Below are 22,909 nucleotides of genomic sequence, written 5' to 3' on the forward strand. Positions count from 1 at the left end.
AGTTTTCATGTTCAGTGGTTTATATTCAGAACCTTTTCTACCCGTACAGAACTTTGAAAAAGACAGAGACTAATTTATCTTCAAAATACCTACTGTATACTGGTTTTGACTGTGTGGAGTCCTTCATGACAAGACACAAAAAGTGCTGAAGGACAAGGTGAATCAAGTCGGATTGCAGAAATGACTTGAAGTGAAGCTGGCTTTAGATATTGCTGAACAAGAAAAGTGGTCAGTCTTTATCTCTGTACTGACTCATGGATGGATGATGGCAAGCTCTCTGTGGCAGTGGCTACAGCAATGGAAGCAGGCCAACTGATAGTGGTGTAATACACCCCTCCGGGCTGCTGAATTATGGCAAGACATGTTGCTCAGGTAGAGATCGTGACTGTTAAAGTACCTCACAAGAGCAGGGACACTGAAAGAATGAGCAGGTGATCAAGCTGCTAGAATTTAAGTGGCTCAGACAGAGCTGGACTGGGAACAAAAGTATGGGCTATTTTAATAGCTTGGTGGACTATAAAAATGTCCTGATGACACATCCGGACATTTAGGAAGGCATGCAACAGATAGATGGGCTTGTGACCAAAGGGTTGAACTTAAGTACTGATGTAATTGCACAGGCTATCCAAGAATGTCAAACATACCCCATAATCAAAATAGTAAAGCAGCTAAAGCCTTTTTGATATAGAGGGTGAAGGCTGAAATAATATGGGAAAGCCTGACTGATTATATCACACTTCCATTAACCTTTTTAACCATGTGCTTACAATGGTGGAAGCAACACTGGGTGGTTGGAAACATGCTCTGTGACCCATGCCACTGGTTGGGTCACAGAGCATGTTTGGCATCCTGGCCTTGCAAAGCAGGTTTTATGGTCACACACAGCACCCTGGAAGAATTGAATCACAAAACAGGACTCATTTCCAAAACAATCCCATAGACACATGGCATTGAGGGAGAATATTACATCCCCTATCGTGCACCAGACTCTGGGAAAACTGAATGATGATTTATTTGGCATGTTATGGGAATTGTTATATCTGGGATCCCTTGTTGCTAGCCAAGCTAGGAGCAAGGGGAGGAGTTCACTGCAATGTTAAACCCTATATGCTGGCCCAAAAGGCTCAGGGGTAGAGAGTGAAATGTATATACCTTTAAATTGTTGTAACCTATGATCTGAGTTGCGTTTTATAGGAATTACTATAGTATTAGCTAACCAAACCAATTAAGGAGAAGCCTTAAAAGAAGCTACTGCAATGCAGTAGTGATCAGACCTGAGTTGCCTTTGGTGCCCAATACCTCCATGCAGCACATCCTCTCTCCTGTCCTGAGTGACCACTAGAACAGATGGAGTGCCAAGTCATGGACTAAAGGAACACACTGAACATTTGTGGATATTTATGGAATTTTTACAGACACTTCACAGGGATGATCTATAGACCAAAGCAATCATATCGCTATATTCTATCAAAGGTCCTATACCTGGGCTTTCTCAGGCACACCTACAGTCTGGGTTGAGAGAAGCCCTGTTGATAAAAAACTTGGGGGTGATAATTGATGAAAAACTCAACAAGACTTGGCAATGTGTGTTTGCAGTCCAGAAAGCCAACATACCCTGGGATGACTCAAAAGTAGCGTGGCCAACAGGTCGAAGGAAGAAATTCTTTCCCTCTACTCTATTCTGGTGAGATCCCACTTGGGAGCGCTGTGTACAGTTGTGGTGTCCCCAACATAATAAGAATGTGGAACTGTTAGAGCAAGATCAGAGGAGGGCCATGAGGTTGGTAAGAGGACTGGAGCACTGAAGACAGGATGAGAAAGCTGGGGCAGTTCTGGAGATGAGAAGTTTGTGTGGAGACCTCATAGCAGCCTTCTAGTATCTGAATGAGGCCCAAAGGGAAGCCAGAGAAGGCCTCTTCATCAGGAACTGTAGTGGCAGGACTAGGAGTAATGGATACAAATTAAAAGAGGGGAAATTTAGGTTAGATAATAGGAAGTATTTTTTTTTTTTTTATTTTGAGGATGAGACACCAAAACAGTTTGCTGTGGGAGGCTATGGATGCCCCAGCCCTGGCAGTGCTCGATGCCAAGTTGGATAAGGCCTTGAGCAACCTGGTCTAGTGGGAGGGAGAATTGGGTCTAGATGATCTTTAAGGTCTATTACAACCCCTTAACATTCTATGGTTTTATGATTATATGAGGATTAATGGGGATCATGGTTAATGACGATATATTGAAATTTTTGAGACCTGAACATGACTTAAATGGAGAAAGAAGCTGCAAGACTGTTGGTTTTGGCCAGAGTAGAGATAGTTTTCTTCACAGTAGCTGGTATGGGACAATGCTTTGGATTTGTGCTGGAAATGGTGCTGATAAACAGCAATATTTTAATTATTACTGAGCAGTGCTTACAGAGGCAAGGCCTTCTCTGCTCCTCTCCAAACCCTGGGGGGCAGGGGGGGCGGAGGGCACATGAATCTGTGAGGGGATGCAGCTACGACAGCTGATCCAAACTGATCAAAAGGATATTCTATAAAATAGGGTGCCATGCTCAGCATATAAACAAGAGGCAAGGCTGGCTGGGAAGCCACTGTTAAGGGACAGGCAGCAGTTGGTCAGTGATGAGCGAAATCCTTTTCATTTGTCTTTCATGGGCTTTACTTACCTTTACCTTTTTTATTTTCCTTTCTATTATAATTTATTTTTTCTTATTATATTTTATGTCAACTATTAAACTGCTTGTCTCAACCCACAAGTTTTCACCATTTTCCTGTTACAAATTCTCTTTCCCCCATCCTGCTGGGATCACACAGTGGCTGTGTGATGGTTTAGTTGCTGGCTGGGGTTAAACCATGACATGCAGCAACCAGCCAGACCTCAATATGCTGGAAGTCTAGATAGAAGAAACTTATCCCATGAATCACAATGGATATACTTTTTCTAGAACCCAGTTGGCTGAGGTTGCTGGCATACAAAAAGTCTAGCCTTGGCCAGCAGATAACCACATGGATGAACATGTCCTGGTTTTGACGAGCTCTGACAATAACCTGGGGGATGAGTCAGACTAGTAGGAAAGTATATAAAACAAGGTATTTGCAATGCCCCTGGGCCCATGCCTCATTCAAGCTCAGAGTCCTGACATAAATCTTGTTCATTGTTTCCAGTAGGAGCTTTGTAGCTTCTTTAAGTAAATGCCATTTGATTATTATTTATCATGTCTCCAAAACATTAAATTGCAGAAAAACATAACATCTGCCAGAGGCATGACTCTTGCTTTATGACTATTTATATTCAATCCTCACCCAAATGTAGGCCATGGGGGCACTACTTAATTTTTGTCACACTGTGAGAATACAGATGAAAATCGTTTGGGCCATCAAAATAAATGACTCATATACTGAAGTGAGAGATTATGCTACTTTTTCTTTATGAAATCCCAAGAAAGAATTTCAATGGCTGATGTGCTGCTGCTCATGCCAATGCTGTTTGCTGTAACAGTTACATGTACAGCTAATCTCATGTCCGTTTTCATAGTCACAACTGGTCAATTCATCAGGTACAACAGGATGTGTGAACTCCTCTGACATGATAAACTCTCCAGATACTCCAAATTGCATTGTACTTGGTGCAGATCTCTGCTGAACATAGGCAAAGATGCCAGATTTACTCCCTCTACAGTTAGTGCTCAGTAGTTTGTTTAACGGTGGAGGCTTTTGCTAATACCAGTAGTCTTAAACAGCTTTATAACAGCTTCTTCTTACTGATAAAAGCCCAGTAATTCTGGTTACTGGTCCTTAAGCTATAAAAGTCAACCCTAGTTGGTTTGTGTGTTTTCTACATCAGCAAAAACTTTCACTAAACAGAGATGCACTTTGAGTTTTCCAGTTTGTGCACACAGAACAAGAGAGAAGAGCAGACTAGTTTTTATGTAGATGGGCTTGTTCCTATTTAAAGTATCCTCACTGTCTATCAATTAGGCCATTTCATTAAGGCCTGAGCTTAACCATATCCACCATTCCTCTACTGCATTAACTTAACTTTTTTTGGTGGCAACAGGGAAACTCACACACAAGAATAATTCTGAGCAAATAAAATCTTACTTAAAAAGTAAACATCAAGAAAGACTATTCAAGAAAGGTATTTACTGGGTTCAATCTCACTACTACTACAGTAATAAGGTCCCTCTTCACTCCCAACTCTTTTTGCATTCACACAGGAATACAGTGAGGAGCACTGCTCTAGGAAAGACATCTGCTCTTAGAGATGAAGAACAAATCATATTGTGTTTGATACTTGTAGCACTGTTACAACTCTTGGAATATGAATATTTTACAACAACCATACTCTAGGTATTTGTCCACATACATATAAACTTACTGTTAATAAAAATAGAAATACATGTCAGAAATACATTTGATTACTTTATGAATCTCTTTTATACTTGTGACATCCCTACTGTTTAGCAGCATACAAGTGAGAAGTTACTGTGTCTGATGTTCCCTGTAAGAATTTACATCTCCCTAGGGATAAGGGTGCTAAGCTTTCTGTAAACCACTTATTCTTGGCACCAAAACCGAGCAATTACAGCTATGTCTCACACTTTGTCTTTTAAGGATGTGGCATGTTTATTACTTGCAAGAGAAAAATTACTCCTACAATGATGTTTTAAAATCATTGGGTTCAGACTAAACATGAAGTGCTGTCTATAAAAGACAAAGTTAAATTTGTATACAGCTGCTATCTCTATGGTATATGATCACAAAAGCCCCGGGCAGAAAAGTGCTCCTTTCTTGCTCTTAGCAGTGCAGAGGTACTATGGAAATTTCAATTAATAGTTCGGAAAAGTTTCCAAAAAGTTTGCTTCTGTACTAACAGCTTTTGGATTTTGACCTAGAAATTACTATTTAAAATTAAATTGCAAGAATATGGTGCAGTGGCAAGTTGCAATCTTCAAACTATAAGAGGAGCTAATGAAAGTTTGCTTGAGACTTTTAACTTGTAAAATCACAAACTTAGTCCTACATCTAACAAGCAAATGCAAAAAATCACAACAGCTTAGAAAAAGACCCCAAAACATACACAAGAGCAATTAAGACATTGGTCTTCAGCTGCAAAACAAAACATGTAACACTGAGTGCATAAAGCTGTCCAGCAAAATATATTCATTGCATCAAATGAAGGATATGATAATTACAAGTACTTTCCATAAATCTGAAAAGTAAAATAATAAAAAATAAACAGCCAATAAAATATGAACAATTTTGAAAAAATAACACAAGCTATTAGCTCAGAGATACAAAATTATATTGGTCCCATTAATCAGTTCAAAATGTATTAATGAACAGAAATTACACTCTTGTAAGGCCTTTACAAGGTAGTTATTTCTGTAGTGCCATTGTGTCTGCTTTCTATATACTGAGTAAGGAAACTACAGAAGAAAATATCTATAATTAAAAAAAAGTTAAAGGTTCATACAGATTTGCAGGATTATAATAATGAGAAAACTACTTTTTTCTCCCCCACAGCTCTTTATGTGATTCATTGTAAATCTTAATACACCTCGGGTAACTGACATGGTTCTGTTGCACAGAATTTTACTGCACCATACACATAATAATGACATACATACTGAATGAAGGTATGGTAGAGAAATATGATAATTTACTGGACTGATAAACTGATAGTAGAATCACAAGTAAAATTCTCAGAAGTTTCTAAAATATGACAGGAGATGAAAAAAAATATAAGTTACCTTTCTTCTGCCTTAAGAAAAGCAATTTAAATATTGCCCTCTTACCTTTTAAAAAAAAATAGTCCCTATGTAATGAAGTCCCTTAAACATGCAAACACTTGAGAAAGGAAAAATAAAGCACAATGGCAAATAGGCAGACACAAGCACTTAGATATGCTGAAGATGTTTCTACTATCATACAAGAGAATGATAAAATACTGACGAAAGAATGGTGAAAAATGTTTGAAACAAAATGGAGTAAAAAGATAATGGAAGGACAAAGGCACCTGAGAGGAAGCACCCAGAGCAGCTGGGAGGCAGCACAGGGCCCTCAGATGCTACTGGACAACCAGCTGGGGTGCTGGGAGGTAACTTTTGAATTAATTGCTGGATAAAATGCAGCTGAGCTCTCTCTGAGGACATGCATTCCTTCAGGGGTGGAAAACACCCTCAGGTGTGATCTGACTTGTGTGTGATATGAGACTCACTAAGGCAGTGGTTTGTGTCCAGACAGGTTAGTTTTTTGGGTAAAAACTTCCACACTGTAGGTAAAATGCTGTGTGTTTTTTTCAGCATTTTTAAACTCTTTTATCTTTGTCCCGCAGTTAATCATTCATCTTGCATGCAGACACAACTGTGTCACTGTCACTGCAATCATATCCTGATGCCAATCTAATATGTCCTTCCACTTATGCAAAAAGCATTCTTATACACAGCACTTCTGCTGAAGTCCTGCTTGCTGACTGCCTTTCACCTCCTGAACAAAAAAACTTTCTGTAATGTGCTGAAGTGAGCATGAAACACTACAGAGAACACTGTCTAATATTGCCTTCAGTAGTTATTTTATGTCATTAAGCTCTTCAGAAAAATTTGAAATTCCAAACTTGACATCTGTCTGTTAAATATATGAGTTTTAAAATACAACCTAATAATATTAACAACATTTGGGGGAAATAATGTCCTTCTTTCTAGAACAGATTTTTTTTTCTGCACCAATTGTTAGCTTCAGCTATTAAAATCTAGTCATTTGCACAGTATTGTGCATTAACAGCAGGCATATAAAACTGTATAAAGTGGAAGGAAAAAAGATGGAGAAAATGGGAGAAAAGCACAAATCCAGATGTTAACTTCCACAGAGTGTGTAAAGAGCCACTTCTTATCAAACACACACATAAGACTCCAATATTTCAGGTCAAGTGGGAGCATCTCACAAAGAAGTCTGAAACCATCTACTCTTATAGCAAAAATGGTCACATTTGTGGAAATTAGTGCCATTACCAGTATCAACATCTCAGTAATTTCTGCTTTTAATCCTCTTGTAAGGCTATTAAGGTATGCAGGAATATCTCAGTTCCCTGGGGCAGATGAGTAGTAGCACCCAAAAGGTTAAGATTATCCTGCTCTGTTAAAACCACATGAGATTGATACTTTTCTGTATCTTCTGGCCTCTCTGCAGCTGAAAATTCTCCCAACAGCCAAAGCAGCCATCAAGAGAAAAGACTGCATTTTTTTTTTTATCAATTTTCATATCTTCTAATAGCTTTCCTGCCACAAGAGGGTAAGAAGGATCAGAAGCAGGCAAGATGTTAGTTTTCATCCCCAATTATAAAGGAACTACACTTTTAAGTATTCATGTTTGTGTTTTTGCTGATCCTTCTACAGATGTCTGGACTATCCTCAGAACAGAAAAGTAGGGTTAAAGAAAATTCTAGATTACAATTGTTGTAATATGGATTAGAAGCTAAATTCTTACTTTTTTATTTCAAAAAACATACACGTTGCATAGCATTGCATTCCTTTAATGTGAAGACACTAATATTAAAAAAGAAATATGACATGGCTACTTTAATTATGTAGAACTGTAATTGGCATTTATTGCATTGGGCTTCAGAGGGATAGGAGCATGGGGTGGAAGCTGATTTTTTCATTAAATAGCTGCCCCAAGGCAGATACATTCTGAACAAAGCACCTTTTCATGAGATATACCTGTCCCATGGAGAACAACAAAGGGAATGAGGAAGGGGACATAGGAAGCCTGAACAAGGAGAGAATGATATGAAAAGAGTCCATTTAAAAAAAGAGAAAAAGGGATAAAAGAGAAAGTAGTAACTAGGATGGAGTGGCATGCTATGGTCTAATAAAGGTTAAATGACTTAATAAGAAAAAGATGCTTTCAAAGAAGAAGGGTAAAAAGAGGGAAAGGAGGAAATTAAAAGAGCACACTTAAAGGATAAGAAGGATTAAAACTAAGACAGAACAAGAGGAAAAAACCCAATACCCAACCTCTCCAAATAATGAAAAGGCAAAAAAAAAAAAAAAAATACACATCCATGCATACAGATCACTTCAGGGAGTTAAAAGCTCGTGCCTGTTTGCATCTGTTTAATTGTAGATTTGACTATATGACATTCTTCAGCAATTTTGACTACTTAAGGGGCATTAAACAGATGAGTCATGGAGGATGAAGTTAAGGGCAGAAGAGTCCAGGATAATCTCTGCTTTCTCATCTACACTCATTTCTTTCCTGCTTTGCTTCAAGATGGCTACCAGCAGTTTGGGTCCGAAAGAGCCTGAAAAGAATGTTTCCTTGCCTTTTTTTTCCTAAGATGATGCATGGTATTAGAAAAAAAATGTCCCCTAATCAGTTGCATATGCTTCTAGTGGAATGGGGGAGTCATGCCTGCTCCTCAGGAAGCCATCTGAACAATGTCAGAAATTGATACGGGGTGCAGATGAGCAGTCTCCATTATTTGCACATTTAGTTTTCCACTGATATTCCACAGTAGCAAAGGAAAACATTGTTCCTACTGTGGCAAACAACAAATACATGGAGAAAAAGGGATCTAGTTTTCTGGTGTATTCTGTGGATTCAGATCAGAGGCTTTGCTGCATCACCACTTGGCTTCGCTCATATTTCATGGTCACTATTAAGAGACATCTATAGTAAGGGGCAGTGCCCTTCCCTTCCAAGTTTCAGACAGTGTAATGGAAACAGCACACCATTTTAGGACTGTTAACCCTCAAAGCAACAGAGCTTTGCACTTGGAGGCAGAAATCATGGCAAAGGAGTTGTCTGGTACTTACATCAGCAGAGAGAGCATGTTTTTGAGTGGTAGAAATAGTGCATCTGCAACTACTATTTTCCTTTACTACTCAACATCTCCAAAAGAATCAAACAGCACTAGAGCAGCCATGAAAGAGCACTACATCTAGAGGTTCCTGTACTTCATACCTCTCAAGAGGTTTTCCCAAAGGCTGTCTGCAAATGCCACTTTATTGTTCAAGTCTTTGTAACCACAGGAATATGCTTTTCACATTTCTTTAAATACATTTTCAGCTCTGTTGTAATCATGAGAGTGCAGTAACAGGAAATGGAAACATATGCATATATTAACTACAACTTAATTCTGTGAGGATATAAGACATTATTTGCACTTGTGCAAGTTGAGAACCACTAATTATCATCACTAAGATTAAAAGTTAGTGCATTGTTTATAGACTATTGTGTATTCACATTTGATTATTTCAGGGTTAGTGTTAGAAAAAATATATACTACTAACCATATACAACCCCCTCTTGAACAATCTTTTAATAATTCTCTGGATTTTCTTTCTGCCTTCAAATTTCTTGAACTTCTTGTAGAAGAAGTATTCTCTCCAACACTCAAAAATACATAAATACATAGTAGTTTAAGATTCCAGGTGCAAAGTTTATAGCCACTCTCTGTTCCTAAGATATGACAGAACAGGTTAAATCTGGGGAAGCACACCATACAAAAACATCGACATTGCTAAAGCATGAAGGATATGGAAGCTAACTCAACTGCCCTAACACAGAACTGGTACTACAGGGTACTTACTTTTATACATAGGTGGTTTAAATGCCTAAGTACAAACATTTCATTCTTTACTAGCTTGATTTTTAACTCTCTCTCTCAAGGAATTTTATATACACAGAGGGGAAAAAAAATTTGCTCTGTTGGGGCCATGATCATAGAGAGTTATTATATAACAATGAAACAAAGCTGCACCCAGAGCTCGAGACTTTCTCAAAAGAATTTCTAGATAAATTTATTTAACAGAAATGTTGATCTGAGTATTACTAATGATAAAGCAACTAGATGAATCTGGGCAGGCTGTACTGTTTTACTTGATTGTTTAACAACAAATTTACTGTTTAACTTGATTGTTATTCTGCTGGTTTTTCTCTAAAAAAACCCAGTAATTTTAAATGTCTAGCTAACAGTATAAATCTCTGTAATAGGGCAAGGAAGTATTTTCCTTTCAGGCTCAAAACAATGAAAGCATACTGTCTGATTTCTCCACCCTGCCTAGGAATGTCCCTCAGGGCCTCCAGTCCAGAAGGCCTGTAAAGCAGTTAATTCTGGAGGGTTTTCTAGAAGCTAGAAAGGAGTTTTAAAAATATCTAACCCATCCTCCATCTCTACCTTCCTGTTTACTGGCTTAGGTACACAATAGTAGCCAGAATTCACTACAATTAGGAGAGACATCAAAGACTTTTAAATGGGAGACTAGATTAAAATAAGAAATAATTCAACTTGAGCAAGGAAGAGATCCATACATGATGCTGTGGTACATTCTGATGCCAATTACTTTGAGTTATTCATACAAAACTATAAACAAACAGAAAAATATTCCATATCACACACCACTGATTAAAGGCCTTGAGGAAATAGATCAACAAGGACATCTGAAGAAAAATACTGCAGTGAATTTTGAAATTTTGAGAACCATACATTACAAGGTGTAAGTAACAACTTTATACTGCATTGCTTGAAAAATGCACAAAAAAGGCCTATTATTTTTGAATTATCCAGGCATATATGCCACAAATGCTGCATACCTGAAGACACATTAAGATCTAAAAGTACTTGGAAATTGAAAATGATAAGGTATTGTTTCTATTGGTGGATACCTTTTTTTTCTGAGCATTACTATATATTCTGATGTAAACAAGATTAAAACGGTGAAGTGCTTCTTTCTAATTTTTCAGTACCAATAAAAATAAACAGATATGTGGACATGTGTCAGACATAACAAACAACTTCTTTACTAATACACTGCTGCTTTAAGAAACTGTATCTTAGATTTTCCATTTCTTTAATCCCCATATAGAGTGCCTGCTGGCAAATCAGCAGCATGTCGGAAAGGGGCGAAGAACATGAAGATATATAAGTGCGAATTTCATGAAGTCGGTCGCTCCCTCTATGTTATATATTTTTGGCCAGTAAAACAATGTAAGTACTTAGCTCCCAAAACCCCATGTTGTGCATCTCACCCCAGTAGCAATTACGGGAAGAGTCCAGCTGTAAAAACCTGATGGAGACGCTGTGCAGATTCAAAGAATCAAAAGCGCAATTCATTAGAAGTGCTTCACTTGTTTTCTGAAGCCATTTGGAAGCTGGTGTACACAGAGATGGGGGTGCAAGGTCACCCCTAGCCTCGCCTTTTCACCACTGCGCAGAGGACAAGCTACCAGAAAGTAACCCAGAGATTCAAGAAATATCACAGACAGTATTTTAAAGCTTTCCTGAGCACAATGTAGGATGCTGCTGAGGAGAATGAAGGAAGCATTCAACAAAAAACTGCTTGTGGCTTCTTTGCATTTAAGAATGAACAGAAAAACAAGCCCCCTCAAACCAACTGCTAGCAACAAAGTCAAGGGAAAGCTTTACTCTTCCTTGAACTGAATTATTTTCTGAATGACCTAAAAGACACAATCAGCAGTAGCTGATATTTTGTACGCAGTGATAAGTCAGCCTCCTGTATATTCATATATAACATGCTTATTACAAATAAATTCCATTGTATGTTGTTTGAATAGCTACTGCAGCGTTAAATTGATGCTTCAAGAAATGCATACAAAGTAATATTTAAGAGACCATTTCATCTGGAGTCTCTAGGTTATGGCAATAATGGGATAAGTTTACTGCTGATTACTGCAAAATAGAGTACTTTCCAACACAAAGATGAGTTGGATTGATGACAAAACTTACAGTAACTGACTTCCTTTTAATTTGCGAGTATTCTGCGATTACAGTATTTCCAAATTGAGGACTTTGTTTTGTTTGGTTTTTTTAATGACAACAAAGTATCCTGTTACATAAACGAACTGTTCTTTGACATTGCATCTTGCTGCTCACTGTTATGGGATTTATCTTCAAGAGAAGAATAGCAATAAAGAGGCAAATTAATTCTGTTTTCTGTAAGTGTAGCAGGGATACTAGTGTAAACATACAGAATTCCCATGGAGAGAATATTTTTAGTCTTTTGTAATAAATAATCAGCAACTTAGCAGATAGAAACATCCTTACTTTTTTCTTTCCCCTCCCTCCTGGCTCAGAAAACGTATCTCATACCTATGAATTCTAACGATTAAAATAATTCTACCAATTACTTTGCTGCATTCCAGTACGCATAGTCAAGTATGTAATGCAATAAACTATGCCTGAATGGTCTGTTTACCCCAAAGCAAGTTACAAGGAAAACTCTTTTGCCTTAAAGGACTTGTCTCTTTGGAGCGTGCAGGTTGGCAAAAATCCAAGGGAAGCTGGTGCTTAAGCAACCAAGACTGAGCAGTGCCTGTGTGCTCTGCAATCTCAGCCAACCGCAGTAAATGTTATTGGAGTTTTTGTGCTGTAAAATTGCTGCTTTCATGCCCACTGCATCTGACAATAGGAATCCTTGGCCTTGCATGAGAAAGGAAGGCTGATGTGCCTTCTAGTCAGATCTCTGGATCCTTAAAAAGCAGGGTTACTACTCCTATGTACTTCTAATGGGTTAGTGACAAATAAATTCATGTCAATGCTACGTCAGACGCAGAAAGATACTAAATGGAAAAATTGCTTGTATATGAGAGAGAAGAGTAGAAAACTCATGTTTTAAGCACAGTCCTTTGGCTATTAAAACTATCGATAACATTTAAAAATATAAAGGATGTTAAAGGTGACAAATGTTTAGCTTTTCACTTTTCAAAACAACTTTGAGATAAGTTGTTTTCACAATCATCCAATGCACATTTTTTTTGCTTAGTGACTCAAACACAAAATCCTTAGCATTCCTCCTATGAAAGACCACAACAAGAATCTGCCAGCTGAATTTCTGAGAGCCCTGTTTACTTTCAGCAAGCAGCATGTTTAAAGCACTAAAACATGATCCTCCAATTTACATCTACTGAGAACAGAGTTCAAATGAAAACCAAAAGGCAATGATAAGACAAATCAGAATTTTTAAAGATTTTTGTCAAATGATCTGGGTTTGTTTTTTTTTTTTTTTGCTACAGGAACTTTTCAACACTATAGAATAAAACATATATTGCAGCTGCATCACAGTGACCAGATTTCTGTATTAATCTCCACTATTAACTTCCATTTAACCCAACAGCAATTCCTCAGAAGCACAGAATCGGGCCATAGTAATCATTGGAACTATGGAATAAACTAGGTATTAAAACAAAATTATTTAAAACTCACAATCTTCAACTCATTCTATGTTTCTAGAAGATCTTTTGCATTCACAAATCCATCAAGGATTGGTGAGCATTAGAGCTCATAAGAAAGGCTTGTAAAACTGTAAATTCAGACTGTTGCCACCAAGTGATGAACACATGGGAACATGTATAAGATCTTGAGTTCTCCCTTTCTAAAAATGGCTTTTTAAAAAAGATTTTGCATTGCATTACAGAGTTAAAAATACTACACCTTTCCCCAAAATAAAATAATAAAAAAATCAAAATAAAAGAGTTTAATGTGATGATGTGACAATTGCATCGGCTCCTGATGTCATACAAGTTATTTGCTGTGCACTCACAAAACATTTGCTCCTCTGGAAGTCAGCATAAGCAGTACCTGGGTGAAGTCCTCAGATTTGTAATTTATAATGAAAATAAACCCCCTATGTGACTGTTTCCTTGTCCTTCTGCCTTCCATATTACAGATGAATTTCTACCATAAATTTCTTACAGCCTACTCTCTGCACAAGAGCAGTACATTCTCGTTCCTGATTGCAACTTCAGGGTTCTTCCCTTAAACTGTGACAGAATTTAAATTCAAGCTCCTTATCTTGCAATTAGGAATGTCTGTTCCGTAATCAAGCAGTCAAAGGAAACGATGTGTGTGCAAGCACTGGCAAGAAGAAAAGATGCATTTTTGACTCTTATGTTCATCTATCACGCCAGGTACACGTTAGTTCACTTCAAGTGAGCTGACATTTGGGTGTAGCATTCTTCCTTCAGTAAAACAATATTCTGCTTTTACGTTTCACTGTATTTCAGAATGCATTTATCTTCACAGATTTTCTTAAACTGCCTGATTTTCTGTAATATGATTTTTGATGGGGAAGAAGGAGTGGAGAAAATGTCTCAACATCAGATCATATCCGCACTACGATACACAGTTGGCAGGTTGTCCCATCTGGCATGCATTCGAGTATAAGATGGATAATTTGTCACTCTGAATCCTTTGATTCGTGAAAAGGCCAAAATCATCTCTGGAAAGATATTTTGCGGCTAATGATACAGGAGGTGTGGGGGAGACTGTTCTTTGAAGGCTACAAAGGCCACAATCTGAGGAGAAATAATTGGGTCTTGGCTCTTCTATTAATTAACATAGTACGAGATTGAAAACTACAAAAATCTCTTAGGAGCAAAACATGACTTAAAACAATCAGATATGAGAAGTAATTGCCCACCACTTTGCAAAATTTGATTTTGGAAGGGGAACTGCAATTTGCTCTTGGCAAACAGACTGAATGCTTAATTAAAATGAACAAATGTACATTTTTGTACATTAAGGGAACAATGTTGACAGAATTTTGGCTTAAAAACCAATGAAAGAGGATAAAAAGATGGATTCATGAAATTGAAATCAAATATCAAAAAAAGACAAAAAATAAACTGGCTAGCATTCAAGATACAATTTTCAAGTTTTTAAGGCAACTATATTTGCCCCAAGCAAGTGGAACAGCTAAATCTGTTGATCTGTAGTTCTTGAAAGATATTTGCCTTCCTGCAGTATCTGACTTTGGACCATAAAAGATTTACGTGTTTCTGTAACTACCAAGGAAGGCTGCAAGCACTGCTACACACTGGCTGAAACAAAACTGTCTCTGGCCTGTGAAAAAAAAAAGTCGGCCTGTATTTTCATAACATGAACTTATTCTGTATTTACAGAACGCTTGTCAAGTACCTCTATTCAGCATCACGGGCATTGTGAATTTATGGGTATCAAGCATTTTTGCTTACAAAATATTTACATGAGTATGTGCATGCCCAGAAGACATTGGCAGTTTTCACTGAGAACTGGGAATCTTATTTTGTAATTTTGCAGGATATAGAATGGTCCAGCATGTTTTGCAAATATTGTATTTTGGAAGGTCTGGACAATTTCAGAGTGAGGTCTAGGCTACAGGACATTTTCTGTAACATTTAAACAGGCAATGCATTTCAACATTCAGGCTGCTAACATAACAGAAGTGGCCATAGCTTAATAAGAAGATCTGTCATAAACTCCAAACTCACATATACCTGATTTGAAATGCACACAAGTATCACTAGAAAAGCTCCAGGAGGTTACCTTGGTTCACCTTCTCCTTATTGAACGTAGGTTTTGTTCTCAGAAGTATGAGTTACATTTTTATTTGTTTTAATATCATGTTACAAAGTGACAGCTTCTGTCCCATCCTTGGGACAGACCTTCATATCTTAATGTAGTTTTTCCTAACCATGTGCCTAATCTTTCCTTTCCTTATTTTCATCCTATTATTTTTAATTGTATCCCCACACCACATGCAACATGTTCCATTCTATCTTTGGTTATTAGCTTCTGTTTACCAGCAATTAATTATTGCTTAGGCCATATATTGAGCCAAAGTTTAATCTCTTACCTACTCCCATACAGTAATATCACCAACCTCATAATTGTTTCCATTCACATATATCTGAACAGTAAAATAAAGAGCAATAAGAGAATTTGACAGGAATTTGGAGGAAGCAAGATGTCTGAATTCCAAACTGACATTTCCATTGATGCTATGCCTAGGAATCCCTCTTTGCTGATATATTTGTATATGCAGTTCCAACTGTATTTATGAGTCAGACCATGCTGCAGATTAACACCTAATTAAAGCTCTCTATAACAATTTCTCCTTAGATTTTTCCTGAATACACTGCACTTTAGACCAGCTTGTATTTTTCAGTTCTAATTTCATTTTATTAGTTTTTGGCTATACAATTAATGATCTTTCCTTGCCCTCTTCTATTAACATTTTGTCTCTAGTTGGCACTCAGAACACTTGCTATTTAGTACCATTGGGAACATTTTTACTATGTCATCCATATAAATAATGACAATGCTAAATAAAACCAAGATTATAGGATATCCCCATGATGTTCTTCAATACAACTCCTCCTAGTTTGAACCATTAATCCTAATTTATTATCACAGAATATTTCAATCAAAACAGGTCTGATTTATTTTAAAGTAACAAGTGTCAGACCTGAGGACAAATTGTGTGTACTGATACAACAATGACAAAATTTAATTTATCATGAATTATGAGATAAGAGATAAAAATCTCATTAAACAATGTGTAAGACAACAGTGAAAATTAGGCATGTGGATACCCTCAGAAATTCCACATGACTGACAGTTCTGAGAATGATGAAAAGGAAAAGAAGTAAATATATATATTTCACTGAACAAAACCTGAAGAGCTTTAAAGCATTTAATTTCATGACCTCAAGTTTGTTTCCCTGTGTCCTAGAACACCCACACACCCCCTTCCCTCTCCTTTTATTCCCCAATAACCTACACTACTAAAATGCAGTTCATTAGAGCATGGTGCTAATAACACCAACATTATGGGTTCAATCCCTGTGTGACCATCCACTTAAAAGTTGTGCTCAATGATTCTTGTGGGTTTCTTCCTACTAAGAATATTCTAGGATATCAAAAGAACTCCTTCTGTGAAATTACATGGCAGGTGACAGCCTGGCTGCCAAGTTCTAGCTCACCAGCACATGCAACCCTTTGTGGAGTAACTATGGCAAAACAGAGAGATGGAGTAAGGACAGGGAAGTGTTTAGTAGGCACTAAAGCAGTTCCAGAAAGCCACACAAGGTACTTTCACATTGGCTAAGACTTAATTTGCCATGGGCCTTTTCAATGTTCACAAGTTATTTCCAACCTTCTCACAATCCAGTTGGGTATGAAGGGAAAAATCCCATTTTCCTCTTCCCACCCTGATAGTAGCTGCATGAGAAGAAAAGATGCCTTAAAAGTCACTAGCATCTTCCACTACCTTATAGCACAAATCCCTGTGTGCACTTCCAATCACACTTCCATTTAATTTTGCTCTTGGTGGCAAGAAAAAGGTGGAAGTGAGGCAGATTGTTAAATTATGCTAGTTATATATGAATTGTGGTATCTATGCAGAAAACATAAGAGATGGAGGGAAAATCTGAAGAGTAAAAAGCCCTTAACAAACTCCTAATAAAATTCACATCTGTCCTCTATACATGTGCTATATCTGGTCTTTACTAGTGCTAGCCTTGAGCATTGGGCACCTATTCCCTTAGGGACCTGTACAAAAGCAAAAGGTTCTTGATCTTGGCTTCTTGACATTGTGGGATAATAAAAACAATAATTTTGGTATGGCAGATACTTCAGTATCTCCTCTTCCATCATGTTCTAATGAATCATCATGAATTAAACTCCTTAATTTATAGGAGAATTATGCCACAGCATATTTGGTGTCTGTAAGTGAGATGTCCTACAATGAAACCTCTGAATGCAGAGTTCAGATACCTTTTCATTCAACTAGCTTTATTATATTATTTTTTTCTCTTTCATAAGTTTAAATTCAGAGTTGTGCTCCAGATTTCCAAATTTGTAGGAAGGCTTAGCCATTTTGAACTGAAAAGCCCATCAATCTGCAGTTCCCATGTGGCTGGAGCAAAATCTTGTTTATTGTGCATTACCTGGCAGATACTTGATCAAGGACAACAGAAAACCAGTTTATATTATATTGAATTTGTTTCAGATTTTCCCATTACATTAACTGTCATCACAAATTGCTATTAAGAAACACAAGAACCTTGATGTTCAAATGCACTATACAATGCTTCTGTGAAATACATCCTTCTCTGTTTTGCATTTTATGGTTCTCCCATAATATCTCCAATTTAGGGTTAAAAATTCTCAAATCTGAGTTTCTAATTCAGACTCTTCAATTTCATTGTCAGTGGTAAGCATTAAATATTAACTATATCTTGTCTTCATACTCTCTGCTTAAACCAAGAATTTAGCACTTTATTTATCATTATATTAAATTTTGTGTTAAAAAGATAAGCTGCTACTAATTTCAATAAATTTCCCTCCAAATTTTGTCTAATCTATAACTTTTCATGGAAAAATATTAAGAAACTTATCAAAATGCCTAAATAAAGATATTACATTACTTCTATTTTTTGTAAGCAGGCTTAGTGACATAAGGAAACCCTCCACCTCAATAACATTTCAAGAATTCTTTCCTCCCAGCTCCCAGTTCACTCTACTCTCCCTCTCACTTTAACAACTGTTTAATTTCCCTGCATATGTATTCAGATGTTCCTGTTTATTATAAACCATTTTGCTGTTCTTTCTAAAAACAATAAATGTAATAAATAAATTGTTCTGATAGCAGTAGGCAAACAAACTGACTGCTGGAACAGTTCATATACTGAGCTGCACCCTGAAGAGGAACAAGTAGAATCAATCAGAGATGCTATGTAAAAGAAGACTTGCAACTGATAGTCCTAAAATTTATCTCCTCCTGAGTTTCATGACTTACTAACACACTGCTCTTAGAGAAACTAAATTATTCCTATTAAACTGTCCACAACAGTCCTCACTTGATCTGAATTTTTAAAGCTACTAGTAATACCTCCATGTAGACCATAGCTTCTCATGGTAAGCATCTGGTAACTCATTTTACTAATTCTCTTTGCTCTTTAAGCTAATTCCAGAAAAGGAAGCTAATTCCCATTGGTTAACAAAACAAGCTAATCAAACCCAGCATCAGAGATTAATATAATTCCACACACATATTCAGATCCTTTAAATTTTGAGTGAGCCAATCAAATAAAATACATTGGTCAAATGAACTAATTCTAAAGGAAAACGATCAGATGTTTGAATAGACTAAGAAGATGTTAATCCAACTTGCTATTCAAATAAAGTCAATATAACTGAAAGCAGTTCAATAATATAATTGTTTTCAGTCAGCACTTTTTTATCTCTAAATGCTTCAGCAGTGATCTCTCTCTCACCCTCTGCCAACAAAAACACTGGACAAAGTCATCTGGAATATGACACTGGATTTACTTTGAACCCATTAAGATAAGATAGCATTGAAAGCCTATGTGAGGATGCAAAAGAAAAGACAACTGGTGAAAAAAACCCCTTCTTTCTGTGAAAGTGCTACACATCCTGCATTACTTACTATTTTAGCTAAAGAAAATGCAATAATCAAATAATAGCATACTAAAGGCTACAATTAAATGATACTGACTTGATAGGATAGAATTTGAGAGATCCACATACTACAATGCAATGCTACACAACCATGCATATCATCAAGAAGGAGAAAGTTGTAGCTAACTTATTACATTCTGCTTTTCCCTGTTTTACAAAAAACATACTTTTTTCCTACCAATAGGCCATCAGCATATGTTCTGAGAAATCAATCATTAGCAAATCAAGTAGATAATCCAAACAATATTCATTTATGTGCTGAGTGAAAGGAATCTTTCTTCAAGTAACACAAACCCTCATTTTGCAGCTGACTGTGGAAATGGAAGTCCACTACCTGAAGAGCTATTATCTTCTCCTTAACCAGCAGAAAAGCAACAAGCCTGACTCAAATTATGGCAATCACTATACATACAGTATATGTAGTTAGCAAACTGAGGCACTTCTAAAAACAAGACTAATCTTGTGGAGAGAAAGATCATCTGACAGCAGGAACTGCCAACACTTCTACCACACATACATGCTGAAGGAGTGAGTATCAGACATCTGCAGGTAGAGGATACAGGGTAGATCAGTGGGAAGAGAGAGGGAAAAGCAAAAAGAACACATACTTGCAGAATATGCTGGGTCTTCCTTCTGCTTAGCAAAAGTCTTACAAAGAACAACTGTATCAACACATACCACAGTGCTAACTCCCATCCTATTTGTAATCAAAACCACTCTGATGCTCTGCTAAAAGGCTGAGACTTGACTTGACACAGGATCAGATGAAATTAATTTAGCTTTTCTGGGATGAAACAGGTTAAGGAACATTCCTCAAGGTTGGTAAACTTACTGGCAAGCAACTGTTCAAAATTTCAGAAGCAACAAGAAGACTAAAATCTAGAGCAATGATGAACATTTACTAGCTTCCTAAGAGATGCATGCAGATCCTCCCAACTATTCAAAATTTTTAGCAGTTTTGTCTTGCTTTTTCATTTTTCATTTATAAAAGAAGGGTTGTAGGATATAGTAATCTAAATATGTTGACTTATTGAACTAAATCAGGCTATCTTTTGGATAATGAACATATTTTCTAACAGATTTCATATTCCTAGAATTAAAAGAAAGATAGCATACCCTGATTATGACAATGCATGGCCATTTTCTGAGTTCTTCACAGATTAAATACTGAGCAAGTTCAACATGCAAAAATAAAGTTATCATTAATTTTAAAGACCTTAATCCAATGTGTCAAATTCACATACACAAGTGCTCTTAGCAGACTGGCCTTTTAGACTCGACACCAAAACTCCCCTCAAAGCTAAGAAGAGAAGCTCAAAATTTAGTGTTATGCTTGACTAAATAATTCTGTCCAATCAGCTGATGTGCAATCTGCAGATAAATATTTCTCCATACCCCCTCTAGTGGTTCATCTGTAGGTGAGATTTTAAACATCAAAAGACAGAAATAGTTCTTAGAATTTGAAGTGGCTTGTCCCAAGCTTTGCTGATCTACCCAAGAAGGGCTGTGAATTAAAAAAAATATTCTTCCAGTCTGCCTATGCCTATACCAAGAAAATCTGTTCAGTCATGCAACAAAAATGGAAACCTGTGGCTAATATATTTTCTCACATCAAAAGAAAAAAAAATAAAGAGAAAAAAGTGGTTTCTTTGGGCACAATGTTTAAGCAGGCACTGATGTTTAAAGTATGTCACTCCTTTTGCTTACTGATAGTAGCTGGAAGGAAGAGAAACGTGCAAACATATATCTCAGAAACCACCACTGCCTCCTGTCATCTCACAGCTCTCTTTAGAGCTTTCTTCCAGTCTTGAGTGCCCTATCCAGTAAAAAACAATCCTCCTCTCCTTCCCTTAGGAAATCAAAGGAACGGCTGGAACCTGCTAAACTTGATGAGGTAGTAAAAGACAACTTTTACATTATTCTGAAGCTAAATATCATGACAGTTTAACCAACTTCAGCGTACCCTTTAAAAAGTACAACTAAAGGTTAGTCACTTGCTAAAAATTAGATTACACAATAAATCATTAATAGCTACTGCTTCACATAAGCATTGCATGTTAAAGGACTTAAATTATCTTTTCTATATTAGCAGTTATTTTCTACTCTTGCTTCTCTTACAGTAAAATAGAAACAATTTGTGGCATTTATGGAAAAATCAGTTTAAAATACAGAGTCATTTTGATATATTTAAGTTTTGTTAGACAATTTCTTAAGAAGATGGAAAACAAAAGGGTATTTAAACTATGGACAAAGTGTCCTCTTCTTACCATGACCTGGGACAGATACTGGATTATCACTGGTCTGTACTAGATATGAGCCGGCAGTATAGTCCTCATCTGTATCAGAGTCCTGAACTGGCTGGCTGGCATTATTACTTAATAACCACCTCTGGTTGTCATGGAGATTGGGTGATGGAGGAGGGGAGTGTAAATGTTCAGTAACTGATGGACTAGATGAAGAGGATGGCATGGGAGGACCTATAAAAAAATAAAAAGCATTTAAAATAAGGGTCAAGATATCACATGAAAAACAAATAATTGATTTCTTGTATCACCAAAAGATGAATATTCTACTTCAAACAAGAAAAAAAGATGGACAAAGAAAATATGACAATTGCCTGAAATAAACTGGTTTAAGTGTTTTAGAAACCATAACATAATGCCATGACTTGATATTCCAATGAACAGTGTTTATCATACAGGATTGCTTCTTTCAGTGGGACACTCCTGTCTAAAATCTTCTAGTGCAATAAAGTAATACAAATAGGCAGGCACAGAAACAGAGAAAAAAGACCAGTTTCCCAAGTTCACATATACAGGGAAACTCACCACTGTAAATTTCTACCACAGCAGTTACTCTGACAGAACTTTTAGTTTCCAGCAGTGTTTCTCAGACACATACCATTTAAAACCTATCAAAATGTTTCACCAGTCAAACTTATGTCCATCTGCACAAGGTGTTTTAAAACATGCATACACAATGACTACATCCCATTCCTGCATCTTGAAAGTATCTTAAAGTCATCATGGAGGAAGACAGATTTAAATAAAGCCTTACGATATCATAACAATGCACGTAGTCCTTCAATTAAACAATAATTAGACCAGAATGCAACAGAGAAACAATTATCTAATCTACCCTATGAATATATAGGTTCTTTATAGTCTTTAGTGAGCACAGATCTTACTCAGAGTAGGATTGCTGGACTACTTTTGAATAAAGTGTTGTTGCCTGTAGGTGGGGAATGTGCCAGAATATGAAGAAGCTTTATTACATAATTTATGTTAAAACCAAAATTAGATTAATCTGCATGGTTATAATTCATAACTATAAATCTAAATTTAAATTAGAGGAGAGCCTTTTTTTCATTATATAATGATTTGGTTTTATGGTACTTAGTAGTATGGTTATGCTGCAGAGGTGCTGTGCTTCTCAATGTTAATAAATCATACTGGCACCAGTAGCTTGAATTACCTTCCCTCCACCTCCCTTGTACCCTGCTAGAATCATGCTAATTATTAATTTTGAAATTTTTTTTATTTCACATTCAGTTTATACACTCTTAAATATCTCTAAAACGTTGCTACAACCTTACCAGTTGGTTTCCCTGGGAAGAAACCTATGACAGCCTCACCACAAACTATTC

General features: G+C 36.8%; 1 protein-coding gene across 5 annotated transcripts in view; it reads right to left on the reverse strand.

The window, feature by feature from the left end:
• The window catches only part of TENM3 (teneurin transmembrane protein 3), a 1,282,397-nt gene that overhangs the window by 150,427 nt on the left and 1,109,061 nt on the right, over positions 1–22,909 (reverse strand). For 2 of the 5 annotated variants that reach the window (XM_021548064.2, XM_021546285.2), the window contains one exon: positions 21,531–21,740. The exons of the other annotated variants lie outside the window; for them this stretch is intronic. In XM_021548064.2, coding sequence (XP_021403739.2) covers positions 21,531–21,740 — 210 coding nt within the window. The remainder of the gene's footprint in view (positions 1–21,530; positions 21,741–22,909) is intronic. 5 annotated transcript variants of the gene reach the window in all.

The sequence above is a fragment of the Lonchura striata genome, chromosome 4, assembly GCF_046129695.1.
Source record: "Lonchura striata isolate bLonStr1 chromosome 4, bLonStr1.mat, whole genome shotgun sequence".
In the NCBI taxonomy this organism is placed as follows: domain Eukaryota; kingdom Metazoa; phylum Chordata; class Aves; order Passeriformes; family Estrildidae; genus Lonchura; species Lonchura striata.